General features: G+C 46.2%; 3 protein-coding genes across 3 annotated transcripts; 1 reads left to right on the plus strand and 2 right to left on the minus strand.

Moving 5' to 3' along the window:
* The first annotated feature begins 1488 nt into the window (after positions 1-1488).
* On the plus strand, positions 1489-5571 carry LOC129600728 (uncharacterized). Its single transcript, XM_055499291.1, has 5 exons — positions 1489-1555; positions 1654-1993; positions 4062-4183; positions 4259-4370; positions 4486-5571. The coding sequence occupies exons 2-5, from the start codon at positions 1863-1865 to the stop codon at positions 5222-5224; spliced, it is 1104 nt and encodes a 367-aa protein (XP_055355266.1). The 5' UTR covers positions 1489-1555; positions 1654-1862; the 3' UTR covers positions 5225-5571.
* A 2136-nt stretch (positions 5572-7707) lies between these two features.
* Positions 7708-8862, minus strand: LOC129600733 (uncharacterized). The gene is made up of 3 exons (XM_055499297.1): positions 8858-8862; positions 8068-8781; positions 7708-7998 (listed from the first exon to the last, which is right to left on the minus strand). The coding sequence occupies exons 1-3, from the start codon at positions 8860-8862 to the stop codon at positions 7875-7877; spliced, it is 843 nt and encodes a 280-aa protein (XP_055355272.1). The 3' UTR covers positions 7708-7874.
* Positions 8863-8870: 8 nt separating this feature from the next.
* On the minus strand, positions 8871-16640 carry LOC129600718 (uncharacterized). Its single transcript, XM_055499279.1, has 10 exons — positions 16479-16640; positions 15118-15887; positions 13651-13968; positions 13132-13572; positions 12191-12874; positions 12031-12096; positions 11857-11913; positions 11632-11692; positions 10603-11545; positions 8871-9005 (listed from the first exon to the last, which is right to left on the minus strand). Exons 1-5 carry the CDS (start codon positions 16550-16552, stop codon positions 12198-12200), a joined length of 2280 nt encoding a protein of 759 aa, XP_055355254.1. The 5' UTR covers positions 16553-16640; the 3' UTR covers positions 8871-9005; positions 10603-11545; positions 11632-11692; positions 11857-11913; positions 12031-12096; positions 12191-12197.
* Between the last annotated feature and the right edge of the window lie 400 nt (positions 16641-17040).

The raw sequence follows: 17040 nt of genomic DNA on the forward strand, positions 1-17040 counted from the left end.
ATGGCTTCGCTAATGTTATCACGCACTTAATATTCCGCCTTTTTACGCAAAATTGTGTCCCACAATGTGCTTGTGACAGGTTGAGATAAAGTAAAAGTGACACCTCCTCTGTACAGCTACCACCAAAAAATAATTTCCTCAGACTCGGTTCTGGTTGAAGCTATGGCTTCGCTAATTTTATTACGCACTAAATATACCGCGTTTTTACGCTTAAAAGTATCCCTCATTGTGCTTGTGACAGGTTGAGGTACCGTAAAAGTGACACCTCCTCTATACTGGTACCACCAAAAAATAATTTTCTTCGAGTCGTTACCGGTTGAAACAATGGCTTCGTTAGGGCGATCACGCACTAAATGTCCCGCTATTTTACGCTCAATTGTGTCCTTCATTGTGCTTGTGACAGGGTGAGGTACCGTAAAAGTGACACCTCCTCTATACAGGTACCACCAAAAAATAATTTCCTCAGACTTGGTTCTGGTCGAAGCTATGGCTTCGCTAATTTTATTACGCACTAAATATACCGCGTTTTTACGCTTAATTGTATCCCTAATTGTGCTTGTGACAGGTTGAGGTACCGTCAAAGTTACACCTCCTATATACAGGTACCACCGAAAAATAATTTTCTCTGAGTCGTTACTGGTTGAAACCATGGCTTTGCTAAGGGTATCACGCACTAAATATCCCGCGTTTTTACGCTGAATTGTATCCCACATTGTACTTGCGACAGGTTGAGATACCGTGAAAGTGACACCTCATCTGTACAGGTACCAGCAAAAAATAATTTCCTATGACTCGCTACTGGTCGAAGCCATGGCTTCGCTATGGGTATCACGCACTAAACGTCCCGCCTTGTTACGTGAAATTGTATCCGGCCTTGTGCTTGGTGACAGGTTGTGGTACCGCAAAAGTGACACCTCCTCCATACAGGTACCAGCGAAAAATAATTTTCTCTGGGTAGTTACTGGTTGAAACCATTGCTTCGCTAGGGGTATCACGCACTAAATATCCCGCTTTTTTACTTTAAATTGTATCTGGCTTTGTGCTTATGACAGGTTTCGATACCGTAAAACTGACACCTCCTCTATACAGGTACCAGAGAAAAATAATTTCCTCAGACTCGGTACTGGTCGAAGCTATGGCTTCACCAAGGTTATCACGCACTAAATGTCCCGCCTTTTTACGCTAAATTGTATCCTATATTGTGCTTGTGACAGGTTGAGGTAGGTATCCCGTCATGCACATGCCGTATACAACACATGCGGTATACAGCCTGTGTGTACATGTGGGTAGATACAGCGTATGCTGTATGCTGTAGATTTACCACACTTATAAATGGAGCGTCAGAGCGACACGCCTACTTCCGCCGCGATGATTGTATTACATGTGCATGACTGTACAGGCTGCTGTTGCAGGCCCGTATTGATTTTATTTAGCTTGTAGAAGGGAACTTCTGCTGCGCAAGTGGTTTTCGGTTTTGATTGTCTGTTAACCTTAAAACAGTGGAGAAGTCTGGCCGCAATCGCCCAGAATTGTTAAATAATCCTGAAGCTGCGAGGTAATGGGAAGCTGTTTAGCAGAATATTTCGTACAAAGCCGTGATTTGCATAATTCCGTGAAGCAGAAAACATCAAGTAAAACGCTTGGCTGTTGCAGATCGATGAATGGAAACACCTGCGACGTGGAATGTATCGGCTGCTGCTAGCGGAGGGTAACTCGATGAGCTACCAGAATACGGTGGCGGTGAAGAGGGACGAACGCACTTGGTTATTAGGAATTTAGAATATATCAAGGAAATTGAAGTTAACCACGGCCTCGCCTACATCGATTTCAACTCGACAACGGTCCTGCCCGATTGGTTCCACATGGGCTCCATCTGGACGCTGCTCTTTTATTGGGAGAGTCTCGCAAATGTCGTCAATGAAAACCACAAATGCTATGTGGCGCTACGTGCCAAAGCTGGCGAACCGTTCTGCTTTCAACTGGCCACCTTGAGGTCGAGGAGTTGGCTTGGTGGTTGCAGCGCCGCCTGTCCAATGTTCCACATCCCAGTGGTGATGTGGAAAGTTCGACAGGCGGCGCAGTTCCCAACTGCGCCGCCTGTTAGGCACACCACATCTGTCTCGAACACCATACGAACGAATTCTTTCAACTCGTAGGTACGAACGAACGAATTCTTTCAACTCGAATTCTTGCCAGGTTGCAGGGATTTGGCCGCCGTCGGGAAAGTCGTTGCTGGAGCGGCACAGCGGCCTGCTCTACAGTGTAGAGCAGACCTGGGCAGTTATAACTTAACTCATAACTTAACGCGAGTTATTTTCGAGTTATCGAGTTATAACGTAACTCTGAAGCGTAACTCGCTAGAAAGAAAACTTAACTCTAACGTAACTCGAAAACAATTTAACGCAACGTAACTGTAGCGTAACTCTGTCGTTTCAAGTTACTAATAAAATCATTAGCTCAAAAGTATAGAAAATACGAGTATTAAAATGGAAATTATTTTCGACTTGGGTTGCACTGACTTTCGGTACTTCTACTAGCAGGCACAAATAAAACAGTTCCAGCTGTTGTAGTACACGACGACCGCCACAGGCACTGGCCACCATGGTTTTTTATCGGTTTTATACTGACGTCTGTGCGATGTGCATTAATCGAATATTAGCGGCGTCCGCCAGTACACTGCATTCCAGTCGGGTCTTTCGGCTACGAAAATATGTGTAATCAACTGTGCTGCGGACTAGGTAGCCCCTGCAGGTTCGGTATTTTTCGAAAGCCGTTTTGTTTTGTAACTTTCGTTCAACCGTTTTGTAACTTTGTAACTTGTAACTTTCGTTTTGTAACTTTCGTTTTGTAAAACTTTCGTTTTGTAAAACCGTTTTGTAACTTTCGTTTTGTAAAAACGTTTTGTAACTTTCGTTCAACCTGTGCAGGCTATAGCATAAAAAAAAACAAAACAAAATCTTGAAGAGAGCAGAAAGTTTCCAAGTAAAAAGATTTCGAAGAAACGAGATCTCAGATATTAATTGCTTTTCATAAACTGATTGCGCTTAGCATACAAGCTTATGGCAAACTGCCCCATAGAGGAGTATGCTAAACGGAAAAAGCGTAAGAGCGTTGATATCACGTTTCTCCTTAAACTTTTATTTACAAACTTTCTATTTTCCACAATGAAAAACTTTTCTGCACTTTTTAGCTATAGTGTGAACAGACTGAATGTGACTGAAGACTTTCTAGAGGGACGTATCACATACGTTTCAGTGCTATTTAAATAATGTAATACAGTAAACAACTTTCGGTTAAATATGCAAACAGTGAAGCGAAAAGCAAGATTTTCAAATCTGACGCAGCACCCGTGGGTGAAATGCACTAACGAGAACTTCTTCATATCACCTGAGCGTGCATTTGCTTCTCAGTTCGCACACTCACTTTAAAAAATACTGAAGAGCTTTCCTGGCATGTAGAGGGGCATATGCTGTACGGATGGGAATTTTAAGAATCAGCTATTTTGCAGAATTAATTACGATCTGTGTTGCAAATCTGATAATAGTAATACCGGTAAGAGATTACTTGAAAATTATTGACAAAGTAAAGATTTTTTATTGTAGCGAAACTCGCGTTATAACTCATAACTCCAGTTAATTTGAATAGCGTAACTCGTAGCGTAACTCGCGCGCTGCAGTTAACTCGCAACTCTAACTATGGGTCAAATTTCCATAACTGCCCAGGTCTGGTGTAGAGGTTGTTCAAAGGAAATAAAGTGCTTGGTATAGACTGTAGAGTCTACACCAAGCACTTTATTTCCCTTTGAAGAACCGCAGAGCGTCCTCAGCGACGCCTCCGACAAATTCCGAATTATCAAGCATCTCCGTGAGGCCGCAAGACGACAACGCGGGGGGTTGTTTGTGTTCATTCGACCGCTGTCGGTTCCATCTGCGTAATAAGTAATTAGTTCCATCTGCATCTCCATAATCTGCTTCCATCTGTCGGTTCCATCTGCGTCCTTGAAACTGACAACGATAAAAATGCAAAGGTTGCATTTTTATCGTTGTCAGTTTCACGGACAGGCAGGACATGCACGAAACCTGGCAGACGGAGACGACGTTGGGCGGAATGCTTCAGACGCATTTAAAGAGCCGGGATAGTCTGCCGCCGATTAGACTGCGAGACGCCCGCCCACCGGATGCCGGTTAGTAACCTGGCGGCAACTGCTCTTCTTTAGTTATTTGTGACAGTTGGTATGCGTTGCCTGTCGTCTCTGCAGGTCTGAGCAGCGATGCTGAGCGGACATCTGCGGCAATTGCACTTTTGCCGCCGTGTCTGCAGAGCGACATCTTAACTCATCTCGATGTGCACTCCCAAATGAGGGCCAAACGGTAAAACTAATCATATACCTAATAATGTTCGTTCTTCATGGACATTTTACGTGCTAAGAGATAATCGGGCATCTCACATGTAACTGTCGCCTAATGGTAGTTACTGTTGCGACAGGGTCTGCGCGTTGTGGCAGCTGCTGCTGAGTGACGCCCGCATGGCGGTGCACGTCCGCATCTCCTTCGAAAGCTGTTGCGACCTGCAATCGGACAGCGACAACTGCTTCAAAGCGGCAGTCCTCTTGAGCCGCTCCATCACTTCCGCCACCCTCACTCTCACCTTCCTTCCAATGCTCCTTCGACAACATTTCATTTTGGTGTTGCCCTGGCTGAACGACACCGAAACCCATCTGCGATTTATCGTCTTCAAAGACCGCACTAACAACAGACCTGCCACCATTTCCCACCGTTCCTCAACAGGGTTCTCGCTGCATCCGGCAGCACATGATGCAATGCAGTATGAACAATTGTGTAACGCCATTCTGCTGATCAACTGGGCAGTCGGCGACCTGTTCGGCGGGGCGATGTTTCACGCCTTCGAGTGCGATCCGGTCCTTACGCATACGAGATCCACCAATCTCCTGCGTGCCCGCGAGAAGGACCTCATGCAGCCCCTGACGAAGGAGTCCCACGCGCTGGACATTGACAAACTGCAAATCACCATTCCGCGGCTGCTTCTGAAATGCAGCGAAGGCCGCGAAAAGATGTCGGCGCGCTTCATGCACGCCGTGAACGCCAACTTCCCGCCGGTCACGGAGGAGATGCTGGCAAAGGTCACGGCAGTGCACGCGCGCTGGGTGCGCACTCTGAAGTACCCCGAGGAGTGGCAGTCTATCCACACCTACATCATCCTGTGAGTGCCCTGTAGACGGTGCAGTTACTCGTTGGTAGCGCTTAAAATTAGATCTGCATCTATTTGCGTTGCAAATTTAGTGGGTTTGACGCAGACGGGAATGTGTACATGTTTGACAAGGTGGACTTGCGCCGGCTGGATGTACGCACACTCAGCCGCATGGCCATCTACGGCCTCAATGAAATCTTCCGCGTCTGAGAGCCTAATGGCCGCTTCCGCAGTATCCCGTTGCGCGGGTTACGGCGGTCACCCATGTGTGCAGGATGGTCTAATAAGAATCCGGTGTACTCTTTCCGTTCCTTCATTCAACTGATTTCATTTTGAAAGCAAAACGACGGCACAAAATGATGCAGTGTCGTCTAAATTCTGCAGCATTTCCCGGGCTTTTACAAACTAATTTCGTTTTTGTGAAGTCTACGATGGTAGTTATTACTAATTATCGTGTGAGTGGCTATGTGCTTGACTAGTACTAGCTAGAAAAGATGTATGTTTAGTTGACATAACAATGAAAAGGCTTTGACAATAACGTAGAGCAGATCGTTAGTAAAGGCTTTGCCTACCGCTTTTTGGAGCCCCTGCTTATTTTATCGCATACTGTACAGTATATTTCATATGTGTGTATGGTTTCTTATATACATATAAGTACATATTACATATTTGTATATGCTTTTTTACGTTGGACAAAGGCTGCATGGCCTTCAATGAGTATCACATGTAAGTACAAACTGAGCAGGGGCGAATTTAGGGAGGGGGCACGGGGGCACGTGCCCCCTCCGGAAGTTTTGGAAAAATGGGTACTTCAAAAAAGTAAAGGGGGGAGTACTGCTTGAAAAAATTTACCGGATTTGCAAAAAACTGCAGAAACTGCTATTTTTTATTGAATTTCTAGCGATTTTTTCAGTCAAACCGTTTGCTAGCTTCGCGCTCCGCGCGAAAGTGCCTGTACAGTTCACGGTCTTCCACGAAGCACACATTATCAGAGGATACATCCTAATCTTTTGTTAATAGACCATGTTCCTAAAGGAGTTTTATCACAAACTCGTAATATTCTACTATTTTTTATCGAATTTCTAGCAGTTCCAGGTGTAAAAGCGTGCATCGGCTTCGCAGAAAAATTTCAGTCACGTATCCGTAGTTAACTTATTTTTACTAATTTTTATACAATTTCTAGCAATTTCTACGATGAAATCGTGCGCCGGCTTCGCGCGAAAGTTCACTGGTTTTCTGAACTCTGTACATAAAATATCGCCTTTTTACACCCATTGAACAATTGTTCAAATTATTTCTGGTATTTTTTACTGAATTTCTAATAATTTCTGTAGTGAAAACGTTCGTCGGCTTCGCGCTTCGCGCGAAAATGCTCCTGGCTCCATTTATCATGTACTGTTGACATCTGGCTTTACCAACAATTTTCGTTCAATTCCTACTTTATACAAAATTTTTTATACGTTTTGTAGTAAATTATCTTGCTGTCTTTGGGGTTCTTGGGTTCTCAGTGCCCCTCCCGCCCAAGCGAGTTAAATTCGCCTATGAAACTGAGTACTAAGAAAACGAGATTTAATGCAAAAGCACTTCTTCAATGATATCCTGCTTGCATAGTACATAACAATCGCGCTGAGAAAAGGCCACGATCCCGCTGCATGTAGCGCGTAAACGCAGTGCGGGGTGGAGTTCCGCGGTACAGCGTACTGCGTTGCCCACGATTTGTCTTTTTCTGTGCCTTTGCACATTAAATTGCGTGTCTGGCATGTGTCTGTTAATGAAGGTTCTTAATAACGTTAATACAATAGTACAGTACTATCGTTTACTTGTGTAACTTGCTATATATGGAACGTTTCGTACCAAAGAAAAAAACTGGAACGTTTTTTCCTTCTTGTAGTCACTGTAGTCATCTGTAGACAACCTGTATACATCCTAAGAAACCTAAGAAACCAGGTGACTACAGTATGTCTACAGTGGTGTCTACGGGATGTCTACAAGTGACTACCGATGTATACAGGCAGAGTATCGAGCTCAGCCTAAGAAGGGCTACCTGTATACAGCGGTAGACATCTGTAGACAACCTGTAGACAGCCTGTAGACAACCTGTATACATCCTAAGAATTCCTAAGAAGCCTAAGAAACCAGGTGACTACAGTATGTCTACAGGGGTGTTTACGGGCTGTCTACAGTGCGTCTACAGATGTATACAGCAGAACATCCAGCTGAACCTAAGAAGGCCTGCCTGTATACACTGGTAGACATCTGAAGACAACCGGTAGACGCCCTGTAGACAACTTGTAGAAACCCTGTAAACATCCAAAAAAGCTAAGAAACCAGCTGACTGCAGTATGTCTACAGTGGTGTCTACGGGCTGTCTACAGATGACTACCGGTGTATACAGGCAGAGTATCAAGCTGACCCTAAGAAGGGCTGCCTGTATACAGCGGTAGACATCCGTAGACATCCTGCAGACACCGTTGTATACATCCTAAGAAACCAGGTGACTACCGATAGGTCTACAGGTGTCTACAGCATGTGTACAGATGTCTACTGTGATTACAAGGAGCGAAAAAACGATTCACTTTTTTTCTTTGGTACGAAACGTTCCACAGGTGAGCTTGCGAGCCGTTGGAGCCTTGCAGGCCTTGGGTAGTTAAGGCCTGCCGATCGGTTTAAAGGGCGAAAATCTCGGCGATTTCCCTCAGCGCCAGTGCGCTGAGCTGCGCGAGATCCAGCGTTCGCAGGTCGACATTGTGCCACGTGTGGGCACTGCCATTCGCGTGGAATCCGCTGAACCTGCAGCCAATAACACCCTTCACCGGCATCCGCCGCAACGGTACCGGTAACGCCTGTGCAGTGACTTGCCTGTCTAAGAAGCAGCGGATGACCCGCCACTCATCGGGATAAGCCAGAGTGTCGCACCAGCGAGCACGCACCGCCGCCACCTGGGCGTACACGTCGGCCGTGACCGGGGTCAGCAATCGGTTGGTGGACCACATGAACGGCCGATCAATGTCCCACTCCTGGCAGTGCCAGCCGTCCCGCCACGGATAGATTATCCGCGGGATGCCGAGCAGCATCCCATCCCGCAGCCAACGCCGGGCGCCGGCGGAATTGTGTCGTTTGGTGAAGCGGTATTCCCGCTCCGGCAAGCCAATCATGCCGAAACGGGGGCGCTGCACATTCCACCGCATCTCGTCGCACAGCGTTCCCCAGCTCATCTCCAGCCCCTCGACGACTAGTGCGTCACAGCGGGACTGGAAGGCCAGCAGGCAGTCGGGAAGCATGTCCAGACAGAAGGACTGGATGGCGATCCAAGACAGCTTGACCTGCATAACCCGCAACAACTCCGGCACGATGCACGCGCTGTGCCAGTTTGACTGCTTCCTCTCCCAGTCGTGGGCGCGGGCGGTGATGGTGAGGCTCTTCGTAGCGGGAGTGATGCTACGGCACAATGCCGTCGCGATGCGCCGACAGTTGTGGTCGTCGCACTGGGTTCCGGTGAAATGGTGTGTCAGGACAAGAAGGTGCTGCGTTGTGCGGGCATCACTCAGTATCGCTTGCCATAAGCCACACACTCTGTACAACCAATTACCCAAGTAAAAATCTAATGTCTGTTGCGTATTACTTAATGCAAGTACAAAATTCAATTTACCGCATGGCGGCAGCTTGTGTGTGCAGATCCAGCTGTCGCAAGATCTCCGTCAGCAGGATCAGTGGCAGGTGACATAAACAGGCAGTCGGGCAACTTGTACCGGCATCCGTGAGCCTTGCTCCAGTACTTCCTATGTAGCATTCCAAGCCTGAAAAATGCAGCGGACAACCGGTCCATTCAACAATCTGAAGAAATCTTGCGACATTTACAAGTCACTTTCGACAACTGGCAAGCGCTGCTTGTCAGTTGTCGGCTTCGCATGATTTGATTCGCATAATTAGCTTCTTTCGTGCAACGGCTCACTTTCTCCTGGTTATCGTAAAATAAATTGTAAACCTTTGAAAGGACCTTGCGACAGCGGCGAGAGCCTGCAGGCTGATAATAACCCTGAAAATTACTCCGAAAACGTTGCCATGCGCGGTTTGAAACAGTAAGCAGGGTCCGGTTTGAACGAAGATACCCGATGACAACAGAGTTAATGACGGGGTACGATTAATGAACGGTCTATAACGAACGGTTCAGTCTGCGACGCCGCACCTGGACCTTTGGGAGTCTGACATCTCGCCGCACTCAAATTGGACGAGCGACTTTTTGGCGCGGGACATACGGACGTCGGGGCACTTTTGCGTGGACATATTGCACGGAGACATTTCAGCTTGGCGACATTTTGCCGCAAGACATCTGGCCGCCGACGTTTCGTCATATTTTCTTATGGTTCCTTATGTCCTTATGTCTTGACGGAATGTCACGGCGTCGAAATGACCTGGCGGCGAAATGTCTTGCGGTAAGCTGTCCTCGGCGAAATGCCGCGGTGCCCTGTAACGCAACCTTGTTTTCGTGTCTACGGATTCATGGGTTAATAACTTCAAAATTGTCGTTAATTTGGCCGCTATTCGTTACACCACGCAAGACGTAATCTGCTTAATGTCCATCAGGTAGCACGTCAGCTTGCCGACCTACAACTCGCTGCCCGACAATTTGCTGACCGTCGTGACCGACAATGTGCTTTTCTGCTAAATCGTTCGCCGACGTTTTATTCAAACAGTTTGGCTGACCGACAACTTGCTTTTCGGCTCGATGCGCTAATGTTTAAGCTTTTCTAACTTTTTGTTGTTTTTTCTTAGGTTTCTTAGGTTTCTCACGTCAGCAAAATGTCGTCACCAAGTTGTCGGTGTTCACAAAAAGTTGTTCGGCGATTTGTCGTTACAGCAAAATGTCGTGTCATCATTTTGTCGTTCAGCAAAAAGTCGTCAGCAAGTTGTCGGTGTGCCGTCATTTTCAGTGTGGCCCATAGAGGCCAAGGTCAAAAAGAGGAAGGAATAATTAAAGGAAGGAATGTTTTTTGGTCAAAAAGAGGAAGGAATAAATAAATGAAGGAATGTTTTTTGGTCAAAAAGAGGAAAGAAATTTTGATGGTAAAAAAAGGAAGGAAATTTTTGCGGTCAAAAAGGCAGGAGATTCCGATGGTCCAAAACAAGAGGAATAATGCGCTAAGAAAATTTTTCAAAAGTTTTGGACCTAAACGTGATGGTCTGTACGTTTTAAAACACAAGTAAATGAAGTACGTAATGCAGTAAGCGGTACAGCTAACATATTAAAAGGAAAAACAATTCTATTTAATCAACATAAATACGGAGTACAGTGCGAGCTAGGTAATGCGCTTTGAAGTGTTAAATTATGCAGAGCCTGAATCAGCCTTTTGGTCAAAGAATAACCATCAGTGGCGGTTGCCTCTGATGTCTCACCGGGCAGTTCCACATTCAAAAAATGACTTCCTCCTTGAAGTTCATACATCCATTCGGCATTTACAATACAACAGCTCGGCTCATTGTTGAAAGGCCAATGTCAAAACGACGGCGGAATTTTCGGCCGGCGGAAATTTTGTCAGGTCAAAAAGACGGCGGAATTTCTCGTGGTCAAAATGCCGGCGGAATTTCCTGAACATTCATTTTTTTAAGGCAATCACGAACTGATGCAAAACCAACTTATTGGTAAACTAAGTCATGCAGTAAGTACTAAGTACAACCTGGACATTCTATGTATTATGTATCGGTGTATTGCATTCTGCTTTTGCTAATTCCAAAACATGCTTCATCGTTCGGCAGACAGACAGTTAACAACAACAAACGAAAACTACAACTCAAAAGGTCGAAAAATTTAAAAAAACGCAAGCAAACAAAAAACAATCACAAAAGAACATACGTACGTACTCGTATACCAATCAGCTAATCCTAATTGGGACGCTAAACAAGGTATCAAAATATCAAAAAAAGCACAATGACAAAAGAACATGCATGCCCTGAACTCAACACTACTTCGACTAAATTTCAGCGCGAAACTTTGCGATTGCAACCAGCTCATCTTTTTTGAATTTAACGGCGTCATCCAGATGATTTGCAAACTGTGATGTGAACTGCGGGTGACGGCGCTTAATGCATGCCGCACGCAGACAATACTTTCTGGGCTTAGCCCGGTCAGTTACTGCTTGCCGATTGCTGCCACTGATATACTCAAACTCTTCGCGGACCACAATGATGTCCAGTGCCGGCGGATTGTCCACAAATCTTTTTCCACAGCCAGGACACTTCGAATTAGGATGGACAGCGGCATCTTTTGTGATGCGGAAACGGCTGCTTCCTTTCTGCCACGGATTAAGGTGCTTAATCCCCTTGCAACAGGGACACGGTTCTAGGCAAAACAACCGTACAAAATAAATATATATGGCTAATTTTAATTGTTACGGCTTTGCGAAGAACAGTTTCAGGGTATAATACCTGGAGATTTTTCTCGCTCAAGTTCTTGTTCCAGTTGATACAGTTCGTTCACCTGTGGATGCTATAAAAATAAATTTAAAATTTCTTTATTTAATTGATGCTTCCTTATTGAAGCCACTAAAAATTAGTATGTTTCAGGCATGTTCTTGTGCTCTTTACATAGGTATTTGCAATTGAATTATTTCTTATACATTTTAATTACTAAATGGAAAGTTTCATAATTACCACGACTTCCTCTTTCGGCTCGACCTTGAATTTCTTCCTACGTGAAGCGATTGCGCCCTATTTAAACAATTGCCCAAGCAATAAACTACTGTGTAATCTATGGAGTAGTGGCACACATTAAATAGACATGTTACAACAACTGCAGCTAGTGTAGTAAATAAAACTACGACTGACCTTCAGGGTTTCCGGTTCGGCAGTTTTGCAGCCGATAATGGATACTTCGTTGTCCGAATTGTCCTCCTACTCGTCAGAAACAATTTATTTAAACAAGCCGCTACGCAGTAAACCACTGTTATTTTACGTTTTTTAGCGGGATAAAACTAAAAATAAGTACCGTGATCTCAATATGCGACCGTTTTAGTTGTCTGTTGAAACTGCTGGCTTGCGACGATACTGAGCGGAGCGTGGCTCCTTTCGACAATTTTCTGTCGGCTTTTCGTTTTGTGCCCACTGTGTTTGTGTTTTTCGTTCCTGTCGGCTTTTCGTTTTGTGTTGCCTTTTCCTGTGGATGTCGGTCCTATGAGCATTGAATAAGGAGGAACTGCACAGCGGAAATTTTCGAGAAACTCAGGCATTCTTTGCATCATGTGAGACACGGCCAGAACGTCACAACAAAAGGCTTTTTTCTTAAAATCAGCGCAAGAACACTCAGCGGCTGCTTCCGCCGACCATGTGACCTTTTTCAAATGACCATTAGGATCGTCTACCAGGAAAACGTTGCTACCCATCAGAGGTGGAGCGCTGTGAATCTTTTTCGTTTTAATCAACTGAAACGCAGCTTTCCAGCATGGTTGGTAGTCAATTGATAATTCGGATTTCTCAAACGAAACCTGAAACTTGATGGTGCAGTCGGTCTCATGGGACGCGAGCTTTGAGCGGCGGTCGGATAAAGGGTCATGGCTTAAAGTCCCGCCGAATAATTTTCGCAGACAATTCTTGTACACAGATTCGTTGTCTAGCACATCCGCGGTGTGTGCCACGCAAGGGGAAGCCTCCGTAAAAATGAACTCGCCGCAACCTGCGAATTCATAAAATCGTGATTATATGGCGTTGCATGAATTGAAACTGTACATGCAGCGGGAATGCATATTAGCGCTGATTGTGCTAATATAGTTCCGAAGGTTGTGTTGCTCACTACTATTGTAGACCTTTATTATATATAATTCAATTTTTCAATAACTTTTTTAAATTTTTAAAATGTCTCGCCGATTATCGGGCAATGAAATGTGTGAGATATTTTTAGCAAATAATCTTTGATAACTACTTGTATTGTACCGATAATAGCCTCCGCGATGTGAGTTTCCTGACGGCGAATGAGAGATTTCGTTTGAGAGATAATTTCCATAAGGCCAATTTGCTTTTGGGGCAAATTTCTGAGCGTGTCTTTCAATTCATAATTGGCAGATTCGGCCACATTATTAGTCACATGGTCAGATCCGAAAGCCGCAGATTGGCGTACATCTAACAATGCGTGGTCCAGAAATATTTGCCTTTTACGTTTCTGATAATATGCCAAAATTCCCGGGTGGATGCTGGATAACTCGGAAGATAGGTCTGCAACTTTAGCATCGAGTTCCTTTTCGGATGCGCTGTCGATGATGCCCTTTTCTTCTTCGTCATCGTCAGTAAATTTGCCACCGAAAAAGATCGCAAGGACCATGTTGATGGATGATTCGTCCATATTCAGCTTCAGCTTCATATGACGTTTGAAATTGTCTTTAAGATGTAAAAAACAGGTCAGAAGCTTTGCTTTCGGAAGTAGCGTTAAAATTGCTTTGCGCAGCGCCGCTTCACCATCAGCCACAATTGTCGGAGTCCATTTCGTAAATATTTCACTGTCACCACAGTCACGTTGATACCTTTCAAGGATCGTATACAATGCGGCTTGCATTTCGGCCGCGAATAGGCCAGTTAGCATTGCCGTTCCGACGATAAGAACTGCATTTCCAAAACCACGCAGTTTTGCTGTTTCTGAAATATTTGCGGAAACAGCGGCGGTTTCCTTTCTGCGCAGGTAAGGGTGCTGGATGGCCAAGGTCATCACATAATATTCTCCGATATTATGCACGATATCAATGTACAGAGGACTGAAAACGTTGTGCCCCGTAAATCCTAAAATGAAATCAAGTTTGTTATCGGCAGAAACGATAATTTTCCCAATATGTAATACTGTTATTATAAGAAAGTAAGATGTAGTCTGCAGTCAGCACCATCTACATTATACAGATGTACAGCATATAACGGGAGTATTAGAGTATAACTGGTAGTGCGCGGCCGTCACTGACTTCCGCCCAGTGCCGGCCGGGTGCCGCGGCCGTCACTGACTTCCGCCCAGTGCCGGCCGGGTGCCGCGGCCGTCACTGACTTCCGCCCAGTGCCGGCCGGGTGCCGCGGCCGTCACTGACTTCCGCCCAGTGCCGGCCGGGTGCCGCGGACGTCACTAACTTCCGCCCAGTGCCGGCCGGGTGCCGCGGCCGTCACTGACTTCCGCCCAGTGCCGGCCGGGTGCCGCGGCCGTCACTGACTTCCGCCCAGTGCCGGCCGGGTGCCGCGGCCGTCACTAACTTCCGCCCAGTGCCGGCCGGGTGCCGCGGACGTCACTGACTTCCGCCCAGTGCCGGCCGGGTGCCGCGGACGTCACTGACTTCCGCCCAGTGCCGGCCGGGTGCCGCGGACGTCACTGACTTCCGCCCAGTGCCGGCCGGGTGCCGCGGACGTCACTGACTTCCGCCCAGTGCCGGCCGGGTGCCGCGGACGTCACTGACTTCCGCCCAGTGCCGGGTGCCGCGGACGTCACTGACTTCCGCCCAGTGCCGGCCGGGTGCCGCGGACGTCACTGACTTCCGCGCAGTGCCGGCCGGGTGCCGCGGACGTCACTGACTTCCGCCCAGTGCCGGCCGGGTGCCGCGGACGTCACTGACTTCCGCCCAGTGCCGGCCGGGTGCCGCGGACGTCACTGACTTCCGCCCAGTGCCGGGTGCCGCGGAGGTCACTGACTTCCGCCCAGTGCCGGCCGGGTGCCGCGGACGTCACTGACTTCCGCCCAGTGCCGGCCGGGTGCCGCGGCCGTCACTAACTTCCGCCCAGTGCCGGCCGGGTGCCGCGGCCGTCACTGACTTCCGCCCAGTGCCGGGCGTGCGTCGGTACCTTACCAGACAACAGATTAACGGTACCTTACCAGACCACAAATAAAAAACTACGATAATGCGATAATATTCTACCTAAGCAGTGGACAGTATTGGTAACAGGTTCAGGATTTACCTGGAAGGACGAATGACTTCACCAGCAGTGATTGTGACAGCCTGCAGACAACTGGTATCATATTCTTTTTCTCGTCCTCCGAAGTATTAATTGTCGTGCAGTGAAAGTATACGTCTTCTTCCTGACACAGTTTGCCCATCAGGTCCGCCATTTCGGATTTTTTCGATGCAATCTTCACCCGCTTTACTTGTGATTTATCCCGTGGAATAAACATAGGATTGCAGCTGCCGCTTGCCGCAACCTTTTTGGCAATGTCCATGATTTCGTCATTACGGGAAAACTTATTTTCGGATAGTGTATTAGAAATCACTCGACGCGCGATTTTATTGGTGCCATTAAATGGTGCCGAAGATTTGGAATTACCGTGAGGCGGTACTGGGAATGCCTTTGGCGTTGCGTCGGGGTCCCACCAGTAGTCGAGTACTGCCAAGCGTTTGGTGTCGTTGACATGTGCGTATTTATGAAATGTCCGGCAAGTAATATTGCGATAGTAGGTGGTGTATACATCCTCAGTCGCCGTGTTACCATTATTTTTCCATCTGCCGCAGCCGTCGGGCCGCAGAGTGGTTCGGGTGTCCTCCGGCCCCATTTGTACCAAAAATATTCCATCACCTTTGGCGTTTTGAAAGGCCATCGGCATCGTAGTTATGGGTTCAAAGGACTCCTGGTTGGGCTCTTCGTAGTCACGGTCCAGGAGGTCCAAGCAAAACTCTCGACGCTTCTTTTGGCTCATCGTAGGGTGGGGCTTGAAGTACCATAGTGTGCCGAAGCTAAAAAATTATTATATTTAGCATGTATGATCACTAAACACTAAATGCGTTTTCTAAGTCACTTAAGAAATCACCTAAATACTAATAATACTATTATTATTAAACTAGTTGACATGGGCAATACAAGCGCTAATGTTATTTAAATTTGAATGAATATTGATTTAATAGCACAAAGGTCATTTTTATGCACCCGAGCATTTTTTGCGCGTAGTCAGTTTGCCATGCAACTTCTTGCTAGTTCGCCGCTGAAGTCATAAAATTTGTTACAAAACAAACGTCTGCAATTTTCGTCTTTTTACACGTTTTTATCTGCAGTTATTGCATCCAGTTTTGTTCCAACAGAAAAAAATAAGTATTCTTACGGTAATGCGTATCGTAAAGTAAGTGCGTAACGCCTACTTTCTTTTAACGTTTAATAGCGATATCTTTTACGTTAGACAGATATAAATGACAGTAGCTGTCTCCGATAAATACCTAAATATTCAATGAGCACGACACAGCCGCATTAACACATGTATTATAAGTATAATATTAACCGTAAAATTGTCTAATAAAAAACTGGGTTAGATAAAACTGAAGTGTGTTACTTACGCCGGATGTTCGCTTTCATTGCCGCTGGCATCGTCCGTTTCGTAACCTTCCTCCATGCCAGATTTTAATGCCATTTAGAACAGAAGTGTCACGTCTCCATGTCAGTATTAAGATACCAGATAATGTAATAACCAGATAATGTATTAATCTGTTTTCGCAAAATTCTTCAGATGCCAATTTTTTTAAAACAAACCGCAGCGGCTGCCGCGCTGCGCGTGAAAGAATAATTTGTGGTGCAGCCGCTTCTGCCGCAAGAATGCGTCTGAGTTAGCCGCGGTTTCTGTGTGTCTGCGCGTAGAGATTCTTCGTCTGAGAGCTGTACATACCGGTGAGCCGCCCGAATCTATGTAAGATACATTTTTCTTCCAAATTGTTTTTAAATATGCACAGTAAATGAAATTAAAAAGTTACAAAAATTCCGCCGGCATTTTGACCACGAGAAATTCCGCCGTCTTTTTGACCTCACAAAATTTCCGCCGGCAGAAAATTCCGCCGTCTTTTTGACCTGACAAAATTCCGCCGTCGTTTTGACATTGGCCTAAACAAAGAAGCAAGTCTTGCG

This window comes from Paramacrobiotus metropolitanus, unplaced genomic scaffold (genome assembly GCF_019649055.1).
Source record: "Paramacrobiotus metropolitanus isolate TYO unplaced genomic scaffold, Prichtersi_v1.0 Parri_scaffold0000191, whole genome shotgun sequence".
NCBI classification, from domain to species: domain Eukaryota; kingdom Metazoa; phylum Tardigrada; class Eutardigrada; order Parachela; family Macrobiotidae; genus Paramacrobiotus; species Paramacrobiotus metropolitanus.

What these genes read in the sequence shown, in the direction of transcription:
- LOC129600718 (XM_055499279.1), bottom strand. Translation starts at nt 16,552, where the DNA reads ATGGCATTAAAATCTGGCATGGAGGAAGGTTACGAAACGGACGATGCC. An exon ending in GAAGTCATTCGTCCTTCCAG is followed by an intron (nt 13,969 to 15,117) that starts GTAAATCCTGAA and finishes ATTTCATTTTAG; the next exon opens with GATTTACGGGGCACAACGTT. An exon ending in TCCGACAATTGTGGCTGATG is followed by an intron (nt 13,573 to 13,650) that starts GTGAAGCGGCGC and finishes TACATCTTAAAG; the next exon opens with ACAATTTCAAACGTCATATG.
- LOC129600728 (XM_055499291.1), top strand. Translation starts at nt 1,863, where the DNA reads ATGGGCTCCATCTGGACGCTGCTCTTTTATTGGGAGAGTCTCGCAAAT. An exon ending in CGCCCGCCCACCGGATGCCG is followed by an intron (nt 4,184 to 4,258) that starts GTTAGTAACCTG and finishes TCGTCTCTGCAG; the next exon opens with GTCTGAGCAGCGATGCTGAG. An exon ending in TCCCAAATGAGGGCCAAACG is followed by an intron (nt 4,371 to 4,485) that starts GTAAAACTAATC and finishes CTGTTGCGACAG; the next exon opens with GGTCTGCGCGTTGTGGCAGC.
- LOC129600733 (XM_055499297.1), bottom strand. An exon ending in ATCCGCTGCTTCTTAGACAG is followed by an intron (nt 7,999 to 8,067) that starts GCAAGTCACTGC and finishes TATTGGCTGCAG; the next exon opens with GTTCAGCGGATTCCACGCGA.